The sequence below is a fragment of the Polyodon spathula genome, chromosome 6 (genome assembly GCF_017654505.1).
Source record: "Polyodon spathula isolate WHYD16114869_AA chromosome 6, ASM1765450v1, whole genome shotgun sequence".
Classification (NCBI taxonomy): domain Eukaryota; kingdom Metazoa; phylum Chordata; class Actinopteri; order Acipenseriformes; family Polyodontidae; genus Polyodon; species Polyodon spathula.
Window position 1 is genome coordinate 74,827,762 of NC_054539.1, and position 26,951 is coordinate 74,854,712.

At 38.3% G+C, this 26,951-nt stretch overlaps 2 protein-coding genes and 1 long non-coding RNA gene across 5 annotated transcripts in view; 2 read left to right on the top strand and 1 right to left on the bottom strand.

Annotated features, from left to right (window-relative positions):
- Positions 1 to 4,156: 4,156 nt before the first annotated feature.
- LOC121317629 (insulinoma-associated protein 1b-like) lies at positions 4,157 to 5,789 on the top strand. Its single transcript, XM_041253767.1, has one exon. The coding sequence runs from the start codon at positions 4,340 to 4,342 to the stop codon at positions 5,759 to 5,761; it is 1,422 nt and encodes a 473-aa protein (XP_041109701.1). The 5' UTR covers positions 4,157 to 4,339; the 3' UTR covers positions 5,762 to 5,789.
- A 7,352-nt stretch (positions 5,790 to 13,141) lies between these two features.
- ralgapa2 (Ral GTPase activating protein catalytic subunit alpha 2) overlaps positions 13,142 to 26,951 on the bottom strand; it is a 153,009-nt gene continuing 139,199 nt past the window's right edge. Inside the window, exons 41-42 of the mRNA XM_041253769.1 lie at positions 23,434 to 23,472; positions 13,142 to 15,861 (exon numbers count right to left, since the gene is read on the bottom strand). Coding sequence (XP_041109703.1) covers positions 23,468 to 23,472 — 5 coding nt within the window. The 3' untranslated portion in view covers positions 13,142 to 15,861; positions 23,434 to 23,467. The remainder of the gene's footprint in view (positions 15,862 to 23,433; positions 23,473 to 26,951) is intronic.
- Positions 16,396 to 18,193, top strand: LOC121317632. Of its 3 annotated transcripts, none has more exons than XR_005950513.1 (3): positions 16,396 to 16,462; positions 16,607 to 17,262; positions 17,850 to 18,193. It is a non-coding gene; the product is annotated as an uncharacterized LOC121317632 (long non-coding RNA). The 3 variants fall into 3 exon arrangements; XR_005950514.1 differs by lacking the exon at positions 17,850 to 18,193 and adding an exon at positions 17,490 to 17,616; XR_005950515.1 differs by lacking the exon at positions 17,850 to 18,193 and adding an exon at positions 17,310 to 17,340.

The window sequence follows — 26,951 nt, forward strand, 5'->3', positions numbered from 1 at the left end:
TTATTAATAATTAAAATGTTTGTATTCAGTTTTCAAAACTCATTTTAATACGTTTTAAGCAACAAAAAATAGAATTGTTAAGGTTGCCCTTTAAAGGGTGTGTGTGGGTTCTAGGTTTACAAAAAAGTAAAGCAGTTTTGCATTCATTGTGAATTATTTTAACTGATTGATCAGCTACTTTTGTTCAAACGCCATTATTGTGTACGATATGCATGTGTGGGTAATTTCCACATTGTTTCGTAGAATTAAAGAATACAAAGCATGTGTTTGCAAACTATGCCATTTATGGCCCACAATCATTATAATTGGTGAGATGTGTAATGATGAAAGCTGCCGGGTTTCAAGTTATTGCCAGTTTGAAATAATATTAATTAATATGTAGGCCTGTGTGTATTCATGGCTACGTCGGGCGATCACTCGTGTAAATTGGTATATAATTGCTCTCGTAATGAGAATATGTTAATAGCGTAGTCATACGGTCAGGCACCCAAACATAGTCAAAACATACTCTCGATGGCGTTCAAATAGTGATGCGCTGATGTACGTGCCCAAAACCAAGATCAACTGAGCGCGTGTCTCTATAAATTCAATTATATATCTATATATATATATATATATATATATATATATATATATATTATATATATATATATATATATCATACCTAAGGTAAACATTTGTACAAAATTCTACCTTTACCCAAAATATATATATACATAAGAACATAGGAAAGTTTACAAACGAGAGGAGGCCATTCGGCCCATCTTGCTCATTTGGTTGTTAGTAGCTCATTGATCCCAGAATCTCATCAAGCAGCTTCTTCAAGAATCCCAGGGTGTCAGCTTCAACAACAATCGCAATACGTATAACATTACCTGAAAAAAAAGTTTCCGATAACATTGACAAAAAAGCAGAACAGTCATGTAATTTAAACGAATAAGTTAACAGTTAAAACAAAATGTGCATTGAAAACTGAGAAAACAACGCTGACCTCCCTTAGCATTTTGACTGAAAGCTGGTGAATATTTGTGTTTCTTTGAACGTTTCCTTCTTTATTTTTGCATGGACGGTATTGAATGGGCTCACGCCCTGTTGTACTGATAAGGCCTGGATGAAAGCGGATAGAGCGCACTTGGGGAGGCGGGAGCAGCAGCTGTATGCTAATAGCAAGCAAATCCATCTCCGAGGCAGGGCAGCACACGCCATTGAACAAACACATGCACACTCGCATCCTAAACAAATACTGATAGTCCACAATCGCAATGAAAGCAAAAACCCCGTTAAATGCCATCAAATGCTCTACTACCGGCTAGTGCTGCTGCATTTAAGAGACGGCAATTAACCGAATGACGACAACAACAAAATACAAAGACAAATTAGTGTTACAGTAAATACAAATTATTTTAGACTACCTTTATTTATACCATATTCTGTGTTTGTTTGGTAATTTAAAAATGTGGAAAAGAATAATCTTTCGATCTCACTTAGCTATGTTACAGGATTTTTCCATGCATTTTGGAAACATAGGCTTGCCTATTTATGGACTAAAGATGCATTGAATTGAATTGAATTGAATTGTTTGGTTTTTTTTGTTGTTGTTGTTTTTGTTGTTGTTGTTTTTTGTTTTGTTTTTTTTTACATCTAAAACAAATGGGAGAAAGGTTCCTGCCACAACTTTTATTAAAAAGTAACCGACAAATACCGCAAACAAGGTATTCACACACCGTACCAGGTATAATGCAGTACAACGACCCCAGTACCAGATAGGCTAGTTTAATGTGGTCATCATTCTTGAAGCAGCATCTTTACCAGTTCTTCCGAGTTCTATATATACATATTTACCAGTTCTTCCGAGTTCTATACATATTTACCAGTTCTTCTGAGTTCTATACATATTTACCAGTTCTTCTGAGTTCTATAGTGTCCCGGTGTGTTACATTATGCATTGCCACAGTTGTTGATGTTTTACCTGTACTGTCCTCTCAGTGTTTGTGTGTTTTTGGACGCCCTATTTCCGCGGCGGTACTTCTTGTTCTCCACTCTTATTAAAATGGCGGCCCGTGTCTCTGACGAGGGGTGTGTAATTATTTGACTTGGACCCTCATCAGCTTTATGCTAATCTGGAGAACAATAAAGAGAGAGGATGGAGCTGAATTCTACTTTGGTTCTCGCGTGCCTCCGACAGACGGACAAAACAAGAGCAATTCCTGCAAACATTGAGTTTACATCAAACCAAATTACACAGCTAATCTACTGTACATAATACATATTTATAATAACAACGGCAAATCCTACATCTACACATTGAAGCCAACACCAGCCAAAACGGTCTGAGGTGTGAGCAACAATCAAGTATTACACTTAACGCAGACAAAGTGTTAAGAGATGATATTATTATTATTATTATTATTATTATTATTATTATTATTATTATTATTATTATTATTATTATTATTATTATTATTTCCTAGCAGAGCGACCTAGTTGTTGCTGTTGACATTGATCAGCGTTTGTGGTTGGATAAGTTTGGTATCATTGGTAACCATCTCGCGTTTTATTGTTATGTACCAAAGGTTATTTTAACTTCATAAAATAATGGCATATAGTTTCCGGTCATTTCCAGGTTGATCTATTGATTATAGTGAACGGTAATTGGGTTCAAAACAATTTGGCCGTTTTTTTAAATTCAATAAACCAATAGGTCTAGAGCGTATTTTACTGCAGAAAAACAAGACTAACGATCACTCTCATCAGTTGTATGAATAAAAACGTTTGCACTGAATTGGCCTTTTTTGGACTGTAGCAATATAATAATAATAATAATAATAATAATAATAATAATAATAATAATAATAATATGGAATTTTTGTATTTTTTGGTTATTCTGCATTGTTATTTTTTAAATGAGTAAAACTAACTGTAAGTCACTCTATTCTAATAAAGTAATTATCTACAGTAATGTTACATATCTCTAAAACACTGCTTTAATGCAACAACAAAAAGTGTGCAAGTATGCTGAAGTTTATATTAATGTGCTCATGTTCACAGCGATTTGCAATAGGCTACCTAATCTTTAGACAGCAGTTTAAAAATGACAACAAATTAAGGTGCACCACGAAGCTATTGCCCGTCTATTAAATAACGTGAACCCTTAGATAATATAGAGACCATAATTCGTGTACTTTGTTTGTGAACATTAAACGTAAACTTGCAACGATAGGCTAGGATAATACCCTAAAGCGGGAATCTTTTGAAAGCGTGTGCGTTTAATCTGGAGATCATCGAGAGATGACAGTTTTGGAAATGCTCTGCGTTATTCCGGCCCCTGATTACCCGCAGCACGCGTCTGTATTCTTCGGCCAGATTACTTGTGAGCCCTATTTCACCGCAGAGAGGTCCATTTCCTTTCTTATAGACAAACGGGGTGTACAGTTTGGGGAGTGTTAGCTATTGTGCTGAAAGACGGGAAGCCCTTTTTTTAATATGTATGTATGCGCAATATCTGATTGATTTACTATAAGGAAGTCAAACTGCTGCAGTCTCACACATACACATACGAATCAATTGTAAATAAATATATATAGTTCTTGATGTGTTATAAAAATGGCAAGTAAAGCTTGAACATTCATTATATGTTACATGTAAATAAAGTGCTGTGTGAGGATCTGCTTAATCTAGCACACAATCCCTTTATGTTTTACTGTTCTGAGCGTAGTAATTTCTTTTGAAATAGCCTCTTGAATATATTGCAACTAAAACTTCTTTGTTGCTGTGTCAGTGTAACGTGCTCTTACACCCCCTCCCCCAAACCCCAAACCTATTTCCTTTGTAAATGCTGATGATTGTGTCAGTGAGGGACATTTCCATTTGGCAGATCAGTGGGCCCCCAAAGGAGACGCACAAAGCCACGGCACGTGTGCATTTGTATAGAAAGTCATCAGACCGTAAAAAGGGAGTGCTCCGGCGTGTGCCTTCATCTAGGAGGGGCAAAACAACTGAGAATAATATAATAACCCACAGGTACATCTGCTCACCAACGTGCAGACCCTACCCCCAAAATCCACTCCTTCAACCCTCCCACTAGCAAATCCATAGGGAAGCTCGCTTCATCTGATTGGCTGGGGATGTGGCAACAAGGGGCGAGAACAATAGCTTCATTCCTCCTTAAAAAGAGTGCAGCTATGCCTTGGAGACGAAAGCATTCCGGGAACAGAAAGATCAATAGCAAGAAAATACGCCACACGTTAAAGTTTAAGGCGTTATTGCCGCAATCGCCTACGACTGGATTTTAGTTGAACCCTGATTTGTTTTTATTTGCAAGTGCCTTTTACTCGCAAAGATGCCCAAAGGTTTTCTCGTGAAAAGAAACAAAAAATCAGCGTCTGTTTCATACAGGATCCGCTATGATGAGAACGACAAGGACCATATGAAGGCGTTGCAGAACCAAAACACCTCATCTCCACCCGTCTCTGTCTCATCCAGTCCCGATCGCGTTGCTGCATCGCCAAACTCTACTACCGACACTCCCGCTACTGCCGTAGAGGATGTGAAACCGGTCCAGTTCGGTAACCCGGATAGCGTGTGCCTGGCTCTCTACAGCCCCACCCGCCCTATCAGCAAAGAACAAGGGAGGACATTTTTCGAGAGAAGTTTCAACCTGGGCTCGCCGATATCTGCCGAGTCCTTCCCAACCCCTGGGGTTCTCGCCACCTTAGACCAGTTCCTTTTTGCCCCTGTGGACTTGAAAATCGGTTCCAGCAACAGCAACCAAAACCATGCTGTCAGCTCCACCCTCACTGCTGCGATCAGAACCCCAAATAAAAGACATCTTTCAGACCCGGAGCGCAAAAGCAAACCCTCTGCAAAGAAACCCAAACCGATCCGGAAACTTCATTTCGAAGACGAAGTCACTACATCCCCGGTCCTGGGTCTCAGGATCAAGGAAGGACCGGTTGATTTAAAACCAAGGCCACTGTCAGGCGGAGGGAACAAACCTCTGGGGGAATTCATCTGTCAACTGTGCAAAGAAGAGTATGCCGATCCTTTCTCACTAGCCCAGCACAAATGCTCCAGGATCGTCAGAGTAGAGTACAGGTGTCCAGAATGTGACAAGGTATTCAGCTGCCCTGCAAACCTGGCATCCCATCGGCGCTGGCACAAACCGAGACCCCAAAACCCAACCACAATATCCGCGGCGCTGAGTGACAAGCCTGAAAGCGCAAAGGTGCTATCTGGTGACCTTAAGGTCACGCCAGAAGACATAAAAGACACTAGGATCGAAAACGCAAACGATCGGGAGACCCCCAGCCCTGGCTTATCTGAATCAGGTTCAGAGGATGGCCTTTACTATTGTCACCAGTGCGGGAAGAGGTTCAAACGCCAGGCTTACCTGAGAAAACATCTCCTGGGACACCAACTCCTACAGAACAAGACCAACAAAGACCACATCATCTACCAGTCCTTTTCAGATGCAGACAGCGGCGAGAATCACAACCAGATGTCCACCTGTATGGAAACCCAAAGCCAAACTCCCATCAATCTGAGTTCCATGGAGTGCCCCGTCTGCGGCGAGACCTTTCCCAGCAGAGCGAGTCAAGAGCGCCACCTTCGCCTCCTGCATTCCTCCCAAGTCTTTCCATGCAAGTACTGCCCGGCCACTTTCTACAGCTCCCCGGGTCTGACAAGGCACATCAACAAATGCCACCCATCAGAAAATAGGCAAGTCATCCTTCTCCAAATGCCTGTCCGTCCTGCCTGCTAAAACCACTAGATCAGACGTGCCTTTATTACAAAAACCCACGGTGTGTGTATTAAACAGAGCGCATCACGTACACACACTGCGGGGCTAATACAAGTCCCTCTTTCAAACCCGACTGGTCGTTGAAATAATCTATGGAGCTATAACTCGAAGTCTATATTTTTCAGATTCCTCTTACTTTAGTTTTCAAAACGTTAGTTTGACTGTTAGAAGTATTTTTATAGAACTGCTGTACATGTTATAATGTAATAGCTTCTAGACCTAAGAAGGGGTGTTTTATAGGTGTACCTTATGTAAAATAACACAAAAATCATGCCTTTAAATTCACAGGCTGTACATTTCTCACTATCACTTTATTAGCTTTATTATAGCTTGTGAACCGCTCGACATTGACATGTAGCTTTGTCACGGAACAAATCAAAAAAATGTATACGCTAATTTAGTGTAGCCATAAATGCCTTGAATTACTGTTACTTTATACATAACCTATCTTGCTGTAAAACTGCCTTAAAAGTTAATTGTAAACATTCATGTTTTACTATTTAATGAGGTTGTTATGATTTGATCATTATCGCAATATGTGTTGGTCAATGCTTATTTTATTTATTTATTTATTTTTTCAAATCGCAACGGTTTTGTTGTGTATATTATTGTTTTTTGTGTAAGTAAATCATTTTGACATTTATTTAACATGTTTTAGCCAAATATTTGTGTTTGTCAAACTGCATTTTTTTTGTTCTTCTCTCTCTCTCTCTCTCTCTCTCTCTCTCTCTCTCTCTCTCTCGTAATGGTTTACAAAAATACGCAGCTCTTGCAAAATGTATAGCTCTTACTTTAGATGCAACCTTTTTCTATACACAGGTTATTTTCTGAAATGTTAGCGTTTATATAGTGCTACAATCGTATGTTTCAACTGTGTTTGTCATCTATTTAAATAAAATATTTTCAAATTGAAAGCAAGTTTCCTGTCATTACAGTGTTGCTGTACAACACTTTCATCATCACAAACCACGAGCAACACTATATTTCCAACTTCCATTTTCAGGACCTATCATTTTAAATATCAGGTCCTATCAGGTCTATTTATTCTCAGACGTTTGTAAATTATGGAAATGATTTTGGTCACTAAATTAGAAAATAGAAAGCATCTCGATTTTATGTGGTATACAAAATAACAACTTTAATACAGATGTTTGTAAATTATAAATATATTGTAACGAAACTCGGTTAACACATCACACAGATGGGGAGCGGGCGCGAACTAGTCCGTAAAGCATAGATCCAAGCAGAAGAACCGGCTTCATAGCAATGCTTACGTCTTCGTGTGTGATTACGTCACCTACCAGCCATGCTGTTGCCTTCCCCTATTTGTACTAGCCATTCATTTTTTTTTTAAATTCTATTTATAAAGACTAATACACGTCTTGTAGTCTAAAGGCGCAATGTTATCACTGTCAAGTTGTTCTATAACACTACACGTGGTATGTAAGGTATTTGCCTATTGTACCTCTTATAAGTAAAAATAGCAAACAACAACTTTTTGATATCTTCAAAAGTTGTTACATTTTATATCTATTACAAAATGACTAACGTGTCCTTTGAAATGTAACGAATACGCAATATGCACTTTGCCTGATTGATCTATAACCTGCAGCTGCTGCAAGTAATAACTATAGCCTGTTTGTTAGAAAGATTGTGACAAATTGTTTTTTGAGGGGAGGATGGTTCTTTCACAAAACTAAAACCTGATGACTGTCGTTCTTTCACAAAACTAAAACCTGACTGTCGACAAGGTTTCCAAAAAAGCCTAAAGTTGTCCAGCAGGCTAAGTTAGGAAGGTGAAGCAGCGGCTAATTCTACTCCCTGTTACACTGAACATGATTATGGGATACAGGGACTCGAGGGCGTCTAACGGTAATATTTTTACAATCAGCATCCCAGGAAAATATTATTTAAAACTTATGGTATAGGCGAAGTGATGTGTATGGTTATATAGAAATAGATATCATACAGCCCTTGACCAGCCTCATTCCACTTCATCCACGTCACTCTTTACCTTTGGTATAATCCTCTGCTTTTCTTCCAATCCATTTCCCTGACATTCAACAGCCTATTTTAAACCTGCACCGAGCAATGCCAGAGGAACGTTACTGTCGGGCCTATACTGCATAGCTGTGGAACTCTGTTTATTATGGTCTGTAGGTCGATTGCGCCATAGGACTGCTGTATATGATAACCTTGTTGTAGCCGAGGGAATACCAATGAATCGTTTTATTTAGCTTTGTGGCTAGATAAAAACACCCACCAAAGCTTAATATCTCCCTCTCCCTCTTTTCTCTCTCACTCTCAATAACGCAGCATAGACATTAAATTCATTATTTAACTTAGGCGCGATATCGCAAATCACAGTAAAATGCAAAATGCAATTTATGAACAGCACATTTTGTGTGAAGGAATAGCCACACAACATTCTACAAAAACAACAAACAAAGAAGTATAAAACAACAACAACTACAGTAGCCTATCTCTCTACACCGTATATATGTACCGTCCAAACTGAAGAGGCTAATCATATTACAAGACACTTCATATAGGCTCATCATTAAGTGAAGTTCATTAATACATTTTAGGCGACAATAATAGCAGCAGATCTGAGTCGAGGACAGCTCAGTAGAATACAAGGGTACTTGACATTACTCTGTGGCAAATTATAACAGAACTGTGTTTTAATCCCCTATGACCTCACTACACGATTGCTATTTCCTGAAACTAGTGACACTTTAAAAAAATCTAAACAGATTATTATTATTATTATTATTATTATTATTATTATTATTATTATTATTATTATTATTATTCAAACAAATACATTCCTGGGGAATATTATTCATATAGTAGTACATATTTATTATGAATGTTTGATACTTAAGAACAATAATACCAAACGAATGCTATCTAGCTATCCCGGTGACACTTGTCACCACAAGAAAATGTAATTCATGAAGTAAACTTACTTCTAATTGTAAATCCCGTTAACCCCGTACGACATTTCTAACGTTATATATAGCCGTATATGCATTTGCTGTTTTTATTTTTTTTAGAAAGTACCTGTCCATTATTTTTATTTTATTTTGGGTAATGATATTTAGGTAACTTGCAGAGCATGATTTTATGCCAATGTATTCTAATGCGACTTCACGAACCTGATTCTGCCTTGGATATGTGGTGGATACGTTTCTGCAAGGATCAGGCACGCTGCCTGATGCATTTCTATAGTCAAACCTCAGAAGCGACAGTTCACATGTATGTATCCTCTTTCACAAAGAAATGCAAGTCTAAATAAATACCAGACTATACTAATATTTGTGTTGCAGGTAGCTGTTTGATATTCATTCTTATGATGTCTCATCAAGGACCGTTTTTTGTTTTGTTTTTTTTAATTATCATTTGTGTATTTTTCGTATTTGTTTTAATTTATTTTATTGTTATTCTCTTTTTCTGACTTCTTTTAAAATTTGCAAACTTCTATTTTCTGTCGTGTAAAATTGCCTCGTTTGAGATTTTTGTTTGACATAGAAATGACAGGCAGCCGCTCCTTTGGACCGTTGAAATAAAAAGCGTCGGAGGAATAGGTCTGGGAACGTTCTCTGGTTAACCGGGCTGAGATCCTATTAAAACCGCTTAAAATACCGTGTAAAAAAAATCCATCCAATTCAAAACCCTGGCGAATTAATTCATATTATACAGTATATAAGGGCGCTTTGTGAACATCGACAATGGATAAGTCAAAAGCATATGACATGGTTTATTTAGATTTCCAAAAAGCTTTTGACAAACGCCTGCATAAAAGATTAATTCTAAAAACGGAACGCAGTATGGAATCGAGAAAATGCATGCACATGGATTAGGGAGTGGTTAACGTGTAGAAAACAGAAAGTTCTGATTAGAGGAGAAACCTCAAAATTGAGCGAGGTAACCAGTGGAGCACCATTCAGTATTAGTATTAGGTCCTCTGCTCTTCTAATCTACATTAATGACTTAAATTCTGGTATAGTAAGCAAACTTGTTAAATTTGCAGTGGACGTAAACATAGGAGGAGTGGCAAACACCTGGCAGACAAGTGTAAGGTATTGCACACAGGCAATACAAATGCCCATTATAAATACCATATGGGAGATACTGACATTGAAGGAGGAATCTATGAGGAGTTTTTGTTGACTCAGAAATGTCTTCATCTAGACAACGTGGGGAAGCTCTAAAAAAGGCCAACAAAATGCTCATATATATAGTGAAAAGTGTTTAACTAAAATCAAGGGAAGTAATGTTAAAACCGTACAATGCATAAAGACCTCATCTAGAATACTGTGTTCAGTTCTGTTCACCTTGCTGCTCTAGAAAGAGTGCAAAGAAGAGCAAGCAGAATTATTCTGGGTTTAAAAGGCATGTCATATGCAGACAGGTTAAAATAATTTAATCTGTTCAGTCTTGAACAAAGAAGACTACGCAGCGATCTGATTCAAGCATTCAAAATTCGAAAATGTATTGAAAATGTTGACCCAGGGGACTTTTTCAAAGTGAAAAAAGAAACAAGGACCAGGGGTCACAAACGGAGATTAGAAAAAGGGTAATTTAGAACAGAAAATAGGATGCACTTTATTTAATTGTAGGAGTCTGGAACCAACTCCCCAGTAATGTTGTTGAAGCGGACACCCTGGGATCCTTCAAGAAGCTGCTTTATGAGATTCTGGGATCAATAAGCTACTAACAACCAAACGAGCAAGATGGGCTGAATGGCATCCTCTCGTTTGTAAACTTTCTTATGTTCTTACATGACTGTTGCCTATTAATGTTAACAAAAATGACAACTGCATTACAGTGGCTATGTTTACAAATAAAGTATGTGCCCTATATACTAATAGAATATATATATATATATATATATATATATATATATATATTATATATATATATATATATATATATATATATATATATATAATATATACATATAACCACATATATGTTGGTATGCGTGAACTTGTTATTAAAAAAAAAACACAGCAGTATCCCAAAAGTTTCAAGAATATCAAACTGTATTTTATTGACTTTTTTTTAATAACACAAATGAAAGCTTTGTGAATATAACCTATACTTCAAAAGAAACTATCTAATTCTAAAACCACCAAGTGGTGGATTCAAATCACAACATCAGTGCTGTTTCATGACCTATTCAATCAGACTGGCAGAGATAATGTGTATAAAAACTGTGCATCGTATAGGTATAGGAAGTCCTGTTGGTGGCTTGGGGGGGGTGGCTGGGTCGCTGGAATCAATACCTGTGCTTTACTTCAACAAGACAGGTGCAAAGCAGACAGGCTCTGGGTTCCTTCTCATCCCAAGGCTGGCCCACACTCCATGCAGGAGCTGTGGTTGAGGTCAGAGGGGAGAGTGTCTAGGTTACTCTGAGGCTGCTCCACACTCCATGCAGGAGCTGTGGTTGAAGTCAGAGGGGAGAGTGTCTAGGTTATTCTGAGGCTGCTCCACACTCCATGCAGGAGCAGTGGTTGAAGTCAGAGGGGAGTGTGTCTAGGTTATTCTGAGGCTGCCCCACACTCCATGCAAGAGCAGTGGTTGAAGTCAGAGGGGAGTGTGTCTAGGTTATTCTGAGGCTGCTCCACACTCCATGCAGGAGCAGTGGTTGAAGTCAGAGGGGAGTGTGTCCAGGTTATTCTGAGGCTGCTCCACACTCCATGTAGGAGCAGTGGTTGAAGTCAGAGGGGAGAGTGTCTAGGTTACTCTGAGGCTGCTCCACACTCCATGCAGGAGCTGTGGTTGAGGTCAGAGGGGAGAGTGTCCAGGTTATTCTGAGGCTGCTCCACATTCCATGCAGGAGCAGTGGTTGAAGTCAGAGGGGAGTGTGTCTAGGTTATTCTGAGGCTGCTCCACACTCCATGCAGGAGCAGTGGTTGAAGTCAGAGGGGAGAGTGTCCAGGTTACTCTGAGGCTGCTCCACACTCCATGCAGGAGCAGTGGTTGAAGTCAGAGGGGAGTGTGTCTAGGTTATTCTGAGGCTGCTCCACACTCCATGCAGGAGCAGTGGTTGAAGTCAGAGGGGAGTGTGTCTAGGTTATTCTGAGGCTGCTCCACACTCCATGCAGGAGCAGTGGTTGAAGTCAGAGGGGAGTGTGTCCAGGTTATTCTGAGGCTGCTCCACACTCCATGCAGGAGCAGTGGTTGAAGTCAGAGGGGAGTGTGTCTAGGTTATTCTGAGGCTGCTCCACACTCCATGCAGGAGCAGTGGTTGAAGTCAGAGGGGAGTGTGTCTAGGTTATTCTGAGGCTGCTCCACACTCCATGCAGGAGCAGTGGTTGAAGTCAGAGGGGAGTGTGTCTAGGTTATTCTGAGGCTGCTCCACACTCCATGCAGGAGCAGTGGTTGAAGTCAGAGGGGAGAGTGTCCAGGTTATTCTGAGGCTGCTCCACACTCCATGCAGGAGCAGTGGTTGAAGTCAGAGGAGAGAGTGTCCAGGTTATTCTGAGGCTGCTCCACACTCCATGCAGGAGCAGTGGTTGAAGTCAGAGGGGAGTGTGTCTAGGTTATTCTGAGGCTGCTCCACACTCCATGCAGGAGCAGTGGTTGAAGTCAGAGGAGAGAGTGTCCAGGTTATTCTGAGGCAGTACTGGTGCTGGTACCCTTTTACCTTAGGAGGCCAAAGCATTCTCTGCAGAGCCATCTTATTCATGTAGTGCATCCAGTATTCCATTAAAAATCATTAACTTCAGAAATCTCTTTATTAACAGAATGGCACATTTGTTATACCTCCAGTGTTTCTCCCTGCATGGACTTTCAATTCAATATTGCACTCAGGGTTCTTCAAAACAAGTTCAATGAAATCCATATGACAACTGTGTCAAAAATGTTTGAAGGTTTGGGGCTTAATGTCAGACACGCAAGGAAACAGACATCAACTGCTGGAAAACAAGAGGTAATTTGAATAGGAGACATTTTTAATTTCAAATAATTTTTAATGAAACTTTGTTTAAATTTGACATTTTCTAATAACAAAGATATCCAGGACTCTTCTTTTTTTATCAATAAAAACATTTTGTATATTAACAATTAAGATGGTAATTTCAAGCTTCTTTTCTGTTTTACAAATATATTACAGGCATGTGCACCAGAAGAGGTACCCTCAAATAAAATAGTCAAATCATTTTCCTATCAAACATGAAGAATCAACACTACTTCTGTTGTTAAACTCTTGTTGACAGATTAATGTAAGATACAATTTTATTTGTATTTGCATATGCATATTTTATATATATATATATATATATATATATATATATATATATATATATATATATATATATATATACACACACACACATACACACAGAGTGTGCAGCTCTCAGATGACGCTTCCTATGTAACTCAGCGTGCTTAATAATCATGTACCAGTAAGGCAGTGCAGTAGGACAGAGTCGCTTCTGAAGTAGAGCACATGCAGTGCATGTAATACCTGGTTCACATGGCGACTAGTATCAAGGGACAGCAGTGAAAAAACAACTAAACACAAACCTGCTTTCAAATGAACTGGTGACTACACTGGATTCAGTGCTGGCATTCTGGTATTCTTGTGTGTATTGTTTAGAGTTATTGTATATCCATATCAAGCTTTAACTTTCAATGTCTCTTTAGCTTTATAAAATCACCTGCTCCTGCATTTGCTGAAGCCATTATCATACCTCCATGTTACACAGTATCCCAGTCAAGGTGGTTAGAAAAATACTAAAATATTTAAACATAAATAAAGAGGTGGCAGGTACTGAACCCATAACCTACTGGCTCTGCAATCTTTTAAAAGACTGCATGAAAATAAAGAATAGCTACCTATATGTTTATATGCAATGTGCTTGTGCACACAACCACTTGGCATATAGATCAGTATAAAGTAAAAACTATAATATAAGGCAATCAGTTATCGTTCTAATTTATCCAAGCAATGAAACCCTGAACAGTACTGTATTCACTTCAATACGACACACAATGTATCGTCCAACCTGACATTAATATTAAGTGCACTGTACGGCCTGCTCGGCTGCAACGGGTATGGAATAGATCAGTCTTCAAGTCAGGTATTACATCAGCACTCTGAGCAATACGTTCCAGTTTCTGGTCTAGACACACGGAGAGCATGTGCAGAGAGGACAACACCTGAGGTTCTGATTGCAGGGTTAATCAAATCAACGAATTCACAAAAACCGACAGCAAAAAAACATAACTTAACATAACTGCAAATCTTTCTCAAATATTACTCAATATTTACATATGATAACAATTTTAAAAGCATTTTTCATCTCAAAACAGAAGACGCATTCACTTCATGTTAACACAGATAGAGTGCAAAATAACATATATGGATGTCAATGGAAAATCTGTAGCTTTACAAGAAGAAAAAATAATCTTCTGTAGTAAGAAATTATATTTATACTATTTAAATTTAGTTTGCATAACCCAAAACTATGCTAGATGGGGAAAACAAACTAAATGTAGTTTTTTGGATCGCTAAGAGAAACATCTAGTTGTACACAAATTGGAATGTCAATGTACTCTGGTTTCAAGAACTTAATGACACTTAACCTACATTATGCTACTATATAACGATTCAATCCTCTGAAGATCATGCAAGGTAATGTGGCAAAGAAAGGAACCAATACCCTTCGCCTAATATTAAGTGTTTGTGAAGTAAAGCAAAAAGTAGAAAGCAATGAACTGCCAAACTAAAAGGCAATACAGATTAAAATTCAGGATTATCCACAAAAAAAAAAAAAAAAAAAAAATCTCACAAAGCAAAGGAAATGGAGACATAGATTCTCTTCCTATGACCAAATCGTTCCTTTCATCCCGGTTGTCTTCAAAGACGTGCTGGCTGAGTAAGCTAGTGTTAACATGCAGAGGTTATGTGCAAATCTGACCGAGACACACATCTTGTATTTAACTCTGCAACTTTTAGATAATCATTCGTACAATTTTCAGCAATACTACAAATAACTTGTTATAAAATGTCATGAATAACTTTATTTTTAGTATCCCTGAATATCTTTTTTTTTTTTTTTAAACCAAACTCATCTGCCCTGATTTGTAAAATATTTTGCAACACATACAACAGTATTAAAAAAGAATCCTTTTTTTTTCAATTCCAATATGCATATTCATCTGTTCCCACAGTAATATTTAAAAAAGGAAGACAAACAAACAAACAAACACGACCTTCTGAGTGCCCTTCTTGTGTTTTGTTTTTTCGGGTGCCGTGTTCCCAGTGTTTTTCCTTGCTTTGCAGAGGAAGGCGATGTCATGCTGGTCTTTCTAAAGCAGGCCCCTTCAGGCCCTCTTTCTGAGAATGGTGGTTTCCTCAGTACCACGGACAGCACCGTGCTTTCAAAAGAGGTAATGAAGTGTGTGGTGAAGAAACATGAACAAGCTTTCTTGGACTGAGGGTCACAAAAGCACAGCGAGTGAAAAAGATAAAAAGTATTGGGAAAACTACCAACAAAGCACCAAGAACAGTACTGTTAAAAAGCCATCAAAAGGACAATTTTGTACCTGTTGCTCTTAAATGGATTAGGTTCCTTTTTCATCTTACTTGGCCAATTATGAATGTACTGTACTGAATGACAGACATGTATTAAATATTGCGCCTAACAAATTAACTAGCCTTGCAATACTAACAGGTTGTGTTTGTTTTGCAGGTATCCCTAACAAACCAGATAAAGTACAGCAAAAAGAAACACATCTATAGTTCTTGTCCTTCTTCTGGGTGTTTGCACCAACTGCTTTCCAACTGGTCTAACTTGTTTTCATAAAAAACAAGAAGAAATTAAGAATGATTAGACAATAATGAAAAGTACTAATGTTATTCGTAAAAGCTAATCGAAGGTCCCACAGTCAGTTTGAGGATTTGCTGATGGCACTGGCAGAGCGGCGGAGTTTCCCAGGGACTCTGCTCTTTGTGGAGCGTGGCATTGTAGGGGAGACCTGATCTGTGGAGTCCGTTCCTACAGCAACGGGGATCTCAGCACTCGCACTGCCACTAAGGGAGCCTAGAAATACAGAGAGCACCACAGTTCAAGCCAGCACTTCACATACACACAGTGCTGAGACCTGCACTGCCAACAGCAAGGACAGTTTGGAATAGAAAATAATGTGGTCATCGAGAGCAAATGAAACGCCTCACTCAGTATTCCTTTAAATAGTTCTATGGGTCATTTAAGTGAACTGAAATACAATGGAAACAAAGTACTGGCAAAGTAAATGTTTGGGTTATATCAATGTTATTGAATAATGAAACTGTATCGTTTAAAACCTTTTTTTAGTCTGATGTATGAAATTGTCTACTGCATTAGATACATGGGCAAATGATGCAATTGTATTACTGTCTTCCAAAGGTCATGGGCAAATGATGCAATTCTGTCTTCCAAAGGTCATGGGCAAATGATGCAATTGCATTACTGTCTTCCATATATATATATTGCATTACTGTCTTCCATATATATAATTGCATTACTGTCTTCCAAAGGTCATATAAATGATGCAATTGCATTACTGTCTTCCAAAGGTCATGGGCAAATGCAAATTGCAATTGCATTACTGTCTTCCAAAGGTCATGGGCAAATGATGCAATTGCATTACTGTCTTCCAAAGGTATGGGCTTTTTTGTCTTCCAAAGGTCATGCAAATGATGGGATTTATTAGAATATATGTCTGCAAAAGGTCATAAATGATGCAATTGATTACTGTCTTCCAAAGGTCATGGGCATGATGCAATTGCATTACTGTCTTCCAAAGGTCATGGGCAAATGATGCAATTGCATTACTGTCTTCCAAAGGTCATGGGCAAATGATGCAATTGCATTACTGTCTTCCAAAGGTCATGGGCAAATGATGCAATTGCATTACTGTCTTCCAAAGGTCATGGGCAAATGATGCAATTGCATTACTGTCTTCCAAAGGTCATGGGCAAATGATGCAATTGCATTACTGTCTTCCAAAGGTCATGGGCAAATGATGCAATTGCATTACTGTCTTCCAAAGGTCATGGGCAAATGATGCAATTGCATTACTGTCTTCCAAAGGTCATGGGCAAATGATGCAATTGCATTACTGTCTTCCAAAGGTCATGGGCAAATGATGCAATTGCATTACTGTCTTCCAAAGGTCATGGGCAAATGATGCAATTGCATTACTGTCTTCCAAAGGTCATGGGCAAATGATGCAATTGCATTACTGTCTTCCAAAGGTCATGGGCAAATGATGCAATTGCATTACTGTCTTCCAAAGGTCATGGGCAAATGATGCAATTGCATTACTGTCTTCCAAAGGTCATGGGCAAATGATGCAATTGCATTACTGTCTTCCAAAGGTCATGGGCAAATGATGCAATTGCATTACTGTCTTCCAAAGGTCATGGGCAAATGATGCAATTACATTACTGTCTTCCAAAGGTCATAGGCATGGGCAAATGATGCAATTACATTACTGTCTTCCAAAGGTCACAGAATGTCTGTCCTACCTTTCTCTAGGGACTGTTTTTGAAAAAAAAAAAAGATTTCTAGAGGTAGAGCTCTGATTGGATGAGAAATCAGTTGTTCTATATAAAATAAAATCCAGTAGCATTACTGTCTTCCAAACATGGGCAAATGATGCAATTCTCCATTACTGTCTTCCAAAGGTCATGGGCAAATGATGCAATTGCATTACTGTCTTCCAAAGGTCATGGGCAAATGATGCAATTGCATTACTGTCTTCCAAAGGTCATGGGCAAATGATGCAATTGCATTACTGTCTTCCAAAGGTCATGGGCATAATGATGCAATTGCATTACTGTCTTCCAAAGGTCATGGGCAAATGATGCAATTACATTACTGTCTTCCAAAGGTCATGGGCAAATGATGCAATTATATTACTGTCTTCCAAAGGTCATGGGCAAATGATGCAATTGTATTACTGTCTTCCAAAGGTCATGGGCAAATGATGCAATTACATTACTGTCTTCCAAAGGTCATATATATTGCATTACTGTCTTCCAAAGGTCATGGGCAAATGATGCAATTGCATTACTGTCTTCCAAAGGTCATGGGCAAATGATGCAATTGCATTACTGTCTTCCAAAGGTCATGGGCAAATGATGCAATTGCATTACTGTCTTCCAAAGGTCATAGGCAAATGATGCAATTGCATTACTGTCTTCCAAAGGTCATGGGCAAATGAATCAATTGCATTACTGTCTTCCAAAGGTCATGGGCAAATGATGCAATTGCATTACTGTCTTCCAAAGGTCATGGGCAAATGATGCAATTGCATTACTGTCTTCCAAAGGTCATGGGCAAATGATGCAATTATATTACTGTCTTCCAAAGGTCATGGGCAAATGATGCAATTGTCTTCCAAAGGTCATATATATTACTGTCTTCCATATATATATATATATATATATAAAAAAAAAAAGTTCTCCATATTTGATTGCAACTGTCCAGACGGTTTAATATATATAGATCTTAAACTATACTATTTATATAGATTATCGTATCAGCTCGAGCTAAAAATATCATATTATAGCTTGATACATGACAGGTATTAATTTGCCATGTCCAAACGGCACCTGTTCGACTTTATATTAAAGTTTTTAATTTTATCCCATGACTGTCATGTTAAGTGATTTTGTGTACATGTCCAAACTGGCATCTGTTCGGCTAGATCTATAAAGCTATGACTCTTATATATAATATAGTATATATATATACTATATATGTATACCTCCTTGCAAAAGTATTCAGACCCCTGACCAATTCTCTCATATTACCGAATTACAAATGGTACATTGAAATTTCGTTCTGTTTGATATTTTATTTTTAAACACTGAAACTCAGAATCAATTATTATAAGGTGACATTGGTTTTATGTTGGGAAATATTTTTAAGAAAAATAAAAAACTGAAATATCTTGCTTGCATAAGTATTCAACCCCTGTGCTGTGGAAGCTCCCAGTTTGCACCGATGAAAGAAATTGCCCTAACGAGGACACAATTACCTTACCATTGGCCTCCACCTGTGAACCATTAAAGTTGCTGTCACATTTTCTGGATAAAAACCCCACTGTTGAAGGATCATTGGTAAGGCTGTGAATCTGAAGGAAAATGAAGACCAAAGAGCATTCTACAGAAGTTAGAGATAAAGTAATACAAATGCATAGATTAGGGAAAGGGTACAAAATAATATCCAAGTGTTTGGATATCCCAGTGAGCACAGTTGGATCAATAATCAGGAAGTGGAAGCTGCATCACACCACCCAGGCACTGCCAAGAAAAGGCCGTCCCTCAAAACTCAGCGCTCAAACAAGAAGGAGACTTGTGAGAGAAGCCACAGAGAGGCCAACTATCACTTTGAAGGAGCTACAGAGTTCAGTGGCTGGGAGTGGAGTAATGGTGCACCAGTCAACCATATCAAGAGCTCTGCATAACACTGGCCTGTATGGGAGGGTGGCAAGAAAGAAGCCGTTACTCAAAAAGTACCATCTGAAAGCACGTCTGGAGTTTGCCAGAAAGCATGAGAGTGACCCAGCTGTGATGTGAGAAAAGGTTTTGTGGTCAGAAGAGACCAAGATAGAGCTTTTTGGCCAAAACTCAAAGCGCTATGTGTGGCGCAAACCTAATACTGCCCATGCCTCAAGACACACCATCCCTACAGTGAAGTATGGTGGTGGCAGCATCATGCTGTGGGGATGCTTCTCATCAGCAGGGACTGGGCATCTTGTTAGAATTGAAGGAAGAATGGATGGAGCAAAATACAGGAAAATACTGCAAGAGAATCTGCTTCAGTCCGCTAAAAAACTGAAGCTTGGGAGGAAATTCACCTTTCAGTAGGACAATGATCCCAAGCACAAGGCTAAAGCAACATTGGAGTGGCTCAAGAACAAAAAGGTGAATGTCCTACAGTGGCCCAGTCAAAGTCTTGATCTCAATCCCATTGAAAATCTGTGGCACTATTTGAAAATTGCGGTCTACAAGCGTCGTCCAACCAACCTGAACAACCTGGAGCAAATCTGCCAAGAAGAATGGGCCAAAATCACTCCGACACTGTGTGCAAAGCTGGTACATACTTACCCCAAAAGACTTAAAGCTGTTATTGCAGCGAAAGGTGGCTCTACCAAATATTTATGTGTGGGGGTTGAATACTTATGCAAGCAAGATATTTCAGTATTTTATTTTTCTCAAAAGTATTTCCCAACATAAAACCAATGTCACCTTACAATAATTGATTTTGAGTTTATGTGTTTTAAAATAAAATATCGAACAGAACAAAATTTCAATGTACCATTTGTAATTCAGTAATATGAGAGAATTGGTCAGGGGTCTGAATACTTTTGCAAGCCACTGTGTGTGTGTGTGTATATATGAGAAAGGATCTTAAGTTCCAGTAGCTAAAAAGAGGAGCAGATGGTCAGAGTAATACAGACTGAGCCCACTGGGTCTCTTAACAGCAACCATCAAAGCTCCATAGCATAAACAGACAAGCACATGCAAGTGTAAGCCACACCTAGGCAACTTAGAATCACCCACAACATGCCGTCAGCCTTTACAGCTCACACATTCCAGCAGTGAAACTTTCCTTCTGGCGAGCCCTCACCAAGTCACCAGCCTTGAAGCTCCCTCTCATCCAAGCCTGACTGATAGGAAGATGGCAGCTGCAGAGTGTGCAAGTGATACCACAATAGATAAAGGCTTTCTCATACAATCATTATAATTCCTCCTGGAAGCTGCCTGGCACCAACCTTAATGTTTTAACTAGGAGCGGCGAGAGGCATTCAGATAACAGGCTGGCTAACAGCTACCTGCACTGCAGAACAGAAGGCAGAGCAATGCATGTGCTCAGCAAACTTGTGTTTTGCGTCTGTGTGGACGTCGTAGTTTTGTAAACAAAACATGTCGGTTTTTATATTGTTTCAATAGAATTCTCTCTGTATTAATGCCTAAGCAAAATGTGTCCATTAAAGCCAGTAATGCCAAACTATATTACAGTTGCTTCTGGCAATAACTATAAATCATACATCTAATTAGCCACTTGTTTGTTACCCAAAACAGTATGTACATCTACTATACTTCATACATAGTGTTCCGCGTTTCTGATTTATTCCGAATTTTACCGAAAAATTAGAGGATTGTTTTACTGGACGTCAGTTTTTACTGATTTATACCTGACTTTTGTCTATTACTCAATATTTTCCTGGTACTATTTTCTTGGAAATGCACATTATTTTAATTAAAATGCTGTTTTATTTTGATTCCGACATTGTAATAAGCAGTTCTACACTGTATCCTAGGATACAGCAGACGTTTAGACATCAGAGGATCAAATAACATTCAAACGTGGTTCTCTGTCCTGAAACACATTAACACCTGATTATGTTGGCCAATCAAAGTCAGATTATTGTGGCAATTGCTGGGCATAGTAACTACTAGCTTGATCAAAAACTAAATTGAAATACTGACACAAAAATATTATATTTTTAATGGATGAGGAAGGGAGAGAAAACATACATCATTTTATGAATAATCAAAAGAAAACAAATATTTCTAAGTATGCAAAAAGCAAAAATAGCAGAAGTGGGTCAGATGAGGCAGCGGATGCATAGCACTGCAAATGCTGCTGCACTGAGGTGCGTGTTCACACTGCCAATAAAATAACATACTGAAAAATAAGCGACACATTAAATTAAAACATGAAAGTGAACTGAGAGACAAGCAATCCATTAATCCAGCTTTAACACGCACTTTAATAAAAAGAGAGCGCAGAGTGACTGTGTTAATGAGTTTGTCACAGCGATGTGCTTTGCTGGACAGCCACTGTTTATTGCAGAGAGGTATGTATTGGTGACTTCGTGCGACAGGACTGTCTGTAGTAAAACACTGCCTAACGCCGACAAATTTAATCATAAATATTTGACAGAAAATGGTGATGCTTTAGTTGTCAATTTTCTTTTATGATTTGAAGGTGAATAAACCTGGCTTGTTTTGTGGTGATGTCTTGTTCATACCATCTGTAGAAACTAATTCTGTCAGCACAGCGATTGCCCAAAAGTTCGCAAAGCACCAGCTAACTTGGGAAAATGTGGCTTCGACTTGCACAGATTCTGCTTCATCATGCATGCCAGGGACATTAAACCTAATCAGAAACCAGAACTGTTCCTCATTGTATTCCACATGTAGAGTGTTTTTTTCCTGAGATTTTTTGCCCTGATTTTTACTGATGTTTCAATTAAAAACAATTTTGTACCGATTTTATCCCTATTTTAATATATGTAAAATAAACTCAGAAAAATTCCTGGATTTTTTTTTTTAAGATAAAAAACGAAAATGCTGAACACTATTCATACACAATTCAATTGAGCTGTTTTTGTCAAATTTCAGCCGAGGTTTGCTTTAGGATAGGGGTGTTAGATTCTATTTCTCAATCAGCACTAAACTTACACAACCTAATGATGAAAATTTAGATATAAAGATAAATGCTGAACACACAGACTTCTATTTTGGAAAAACTTTGCACTCACTAGACAATATGACAATTATTGTTTTTTTAAAAACAAAAACTAAAATCAGATATTATTATATTTCCTGAATTGGCTCATAAAGATCAGGATATTCAGGAACCAAAAGGGTAAAATGTGTGCTTTTTATTTGTTTAAATAGTTTCTGCATTCCTCCTTTCAGCAAGTGTGTTGTCACGACCCCTTGATCCTGTGAATTGTGCTTTAAATTTCCTGCCCTACCCACACTCCTTCAGGTTCACACTCAACACAGCCCCTCTCACACTCCTTCATGTTCACACACTCAACACAGCCCCTTCGATACTCCTTCAGGTTCACACTCAACACAGCCCTACCCACACTCCTTCAGTTTCACACTCAACACAGCCCCTTCCACACTCCTGCATGTTCACACACTCAACACAGCCCCTCCCACACTCCTTCAGGTTCATGCACTCAGCTTTCCTTCCTTTTGTCTTCTCTTCCTCACCCAGCTGTTCCACCGAGGGGCCCAGGCTTGGCACTCTGCCGCCTCCCCTCCTCCCCAGACCACACTTATTAAGCCAAGCTGACTCTGAAGCAGCGGCACAGCACATGCCACTTCTGATCTACACCATCTCAAGATTGTTCAGCAACAAAACAAACAAAAAGAAAAATTAAATGGAATTAATTCCCATTGGCTCTCCTGCAACAAAACAAAAAAAAAAAAAAAAAAAAAAAAAAAAAAGTGACAAAGACGTTTTCCAGTATGGCAGGTGTTAGTGTCAGATACTGCCCCAGGCCAACAGGCACAAAAAAAAAAAAAAAAAAAAGGAAAAAGTATTTTGTTTTTAGTTAAAGCGCAGACATGCAGGGGCAGGGAAATGCTATTAGGATTGCAAAGTACTGTTCATGCTGCCACTTGGTCATGTATTAATTCCCAACATTTCATTCAGTGTTTCAGTTGCAATTAGCAGCCCAATTTAACAAAAACTGTCATTCTTTTTTTTTTTTTTTTTTTAAAGCAACATTAATTCAAGCTTGTTAGTAAAATAGAGCTGAATAAACAAGCAAGATGTAGGTTTTTTTAAGCCCAGTGTTAGAATTGGTCTTACCTTTATCATTTACTGTAATCAGACCTTTACATATTTAATCTAAAAGGAAAGAAACAAAATACAGCATCATGTAAAAGAAAGACAATCACAAAGAGACCTCATGAGCAAAAGTGAACAGCATTGTTTAGAGATGTAAAAAGCAACAGAAAACTGGAGATATTGAGGCACACAGAAACAAACCTGCAAGGTGATGTTGGTTATAAACAGTCTATAACAATAATATTCTGTTGGTAGACAAGATTGACAAATGTTGTTTGGGAAAAAAATGATCTGGACTATAAATCTCATTAATTTTGTAAGGAGCACAGCAAGCATTTGATTCTGCATACTTATTAACCTTGTATTACATATTCCCCTTGCTTATACTTAAGCAAAAATAATAACAATAATAAAAAAAAGATAAAAAAAGGAACAGAATCAGAACTCATTGTGAATCAGAGCTGCCACAAGCGACATCATGCTGTGTTACTTCATGTGAATGTTCAGATTTACATGTGCAATCTGCAGTTTAACTTTTAACACAAAGCTGGCACCTGGCTCCTTCACAGTGCACTCAGGTGAACAAGCTTTTGCATCCCGAACAGTTGAACGATCATGACATCACCTTAACACAGATAAATAGAGAATTAATTTTCTTTTTTCTTTTAATCTTCTCCAGTCCACTGAAAAGCCCCCTCTTAGAATACCACTGCTACCTACTAAGTGCCTGCCAGTGCTGTCTCCAGATGGCGGCTGCGATAAACGAGCAGTGTTTCTAGCTAGAGATGCTTTCAAAATCCTCTTATAATTAAGCAGCATCTCTATCTGGTGATGCTTTCAAAATCCTCTCTGATAAAAGAGCAGCGTTTCTACCTGGAGATGCTTTCAAAATCCACTGTGATAAAAGAGCAGCGTTTCTACTTGGAGACGCTTTCAAAATCCACTGTGATAAACGAGCAGTGTTTCTACCTGGAGATGCTTTCAAAATCCACTGTGATAAAAGAGCAGTGTTTCTACCTGGAGACGCTTTCAAAATCCTCTGTGATAAATGAGCAGCGTTTCTACTTGGAGACGCTTTCAAAATCCACTGTGATAAACGAGCAGCGTTTCTACCTGGAGACGCTTTCAAAATCCACTGTGATAAACGAGCAGCGTTTCTACCTGGAGACGCTTTCAAAATCCACTGTGATAAACGAGCAGTGTTTCTACCTGGAGATGCTTGCAAAATCCACTGTGATAAACGAGCAGCGTTTCTACCTGGAGATGCTTGCAAAATCCACTGTGATAAACGAGCAGCGTTTCTACTTGGAGACGCTTTCAAAATCCACTGTGATAAACGAGCAGCGTTTCTACCTGGAGATGCTTGCAAAATCCACTGTGATAAACGAGCAGCGTTTCTACCTGGAGACGCTTTCAAAATCCACTGTGATAAACGAGCAGTGTTTCTACCTGGAGATGCTTGCAAAATCCACTGTGATAAAGTACAAAAACCCACCATTAGAAATGAAAACCCCTTTAGTAACCGATGTAAACATTAAACATAGTGCAATCCAACATAACAAAATCGATACATTTTAAAATCTATCAATTTATACAAGAAAGTGCTAGCTAGAACATATAGTCACTGTGTAGTGGAGTTGGTTAAGATTTCAAGCACTGACAGTAGAAAATAACACTACATTGTTAATGCTAATCGTGTCTTTTGCAAACCTGAAACCTCCCTTCTGAACGGTGTACCCCTGTGCTAAATTAAAGCTCTTTAAAAACGTGATCAGCATGTGTAAAACAGGAAAAGGGAAAGGAAGAAAGTATTGAAGAATGTAATGGATTCTTACTGAAGGACAGAATGTTTATATCCTAAATTAAAATCCTTCCAGTGTCCCATGCACCAGGCTGGACTCTCAGTATACAGCACAGTGACAAGCCACTGAACACATGCACTGGGAGACAGCAGTGATTAAAGCAGCCACAACCCTGATGCTGTGTTCTGGCCCTGTTAACTGTTCTGTAAGTGCAATGCACCTCTTAATCTGCTCCATTGCAATCAGTAATATAGCAAACCACATATACAAATGTATGCAGGAGGATCAATATCAACACATTAATAAAACAAGGCAACAGTCGTAGCTCTGGTGTGCTTTGCTGTTAGTGCAGGGATCATGACAGTATCATGGGAAATGGTCAGCTGCAGCACTACCCCCTTTTCTTGTGTATTTGTTCTATACATTCATCCATGCTTTTATTTATCTACAACACACACTATATCTTACTTTTCTGTCTGTTTGTATTTACCCACCTAAACAGATTTATATAAAATCTGTCATGATCGCTATCTAAAGTAGGTCACCTAGAACAACATCTTAACCTACCTAATCTTTCAGAATATTATTAGAATTCATACAATACATTGCACAGCTTCACTTGGGGAACTTTTGAAGATGGATTTGTTCACTGCGGCAAGCTGGTGTAACAAGCACATGCAGGAGGCTGTGATGCACACATTGAAATGCACACAACAAGAGCATTGTTTGAGGGGGAGCGGCATGCCGAACCAAGAAACAGGCAAACCCTTACAATGAAACCTGGCCAAGGGGTAATCCACATCAAAAAACAATCCTGGCCACCTCCTGGACACTGTCATGAATGAAATGTTAGTGAGAAATGATTCAGAGCAATGTACAAATACAAGGTATTACAGGGAAGCCTTGTTATTATATACAATGCACACAGAGAAAAGGAAAGCACACAGGCAGCAGCATCATGGTTAAAACTCCAACACAGACTGCTGATCACCTTAGATGAAAAGACAGATTGCTCCACACTGGGGGACAGTTGAAATATATACATATATTACACATTACACTTCCCTATACTGCTTTGGATTTGTAGGAACACATATATAATACATTAATTAGCATGTTTTGAGTTTTTGCTGAAATTGCTGAAATAAATAATTGTAGACATTTATTTCTTATAACTTTTTTTTCCTCATCCACACAAGCAAAACTTTTGCTACAAAATTCTGTTTTTGAGAAATTTCTAGAAATTATACATTTTCATTGTGGTATGTAAACTTTTGAAACTATATATATATATATATATATATATATATATATATATATATATATATATATATATATATATATATATATATATATATATATATATATATATATTTCAATGCTTTTAAGTAAATTCATATAAAATAGATTATCTAAAGGGTTTCCCATTCTGAAAGATTCTGACGCTGACTTAGGGGTAAAATACCAGTATAAAACTTCTTTGAATGAATGTGATGAGTTGAAATTATTTTTGTCTCTTCATGTATATTTTCAAACCATTTGAAATTGATTGTTTTACTGAACCTGAACCTTAAATCCTAACGGGCACTTAGACTGCTACTTTATATAATCTGTGTTTATTATCTTATTCTGTGTGCTCTGCTGTTGTTTCTGCTTAAAACATCTGTTATGCATACTAAGTATTCCAGTAAAAATGAATCTGAAAACTCTGTTGCTAAAATGTTTTTATTATTCAAC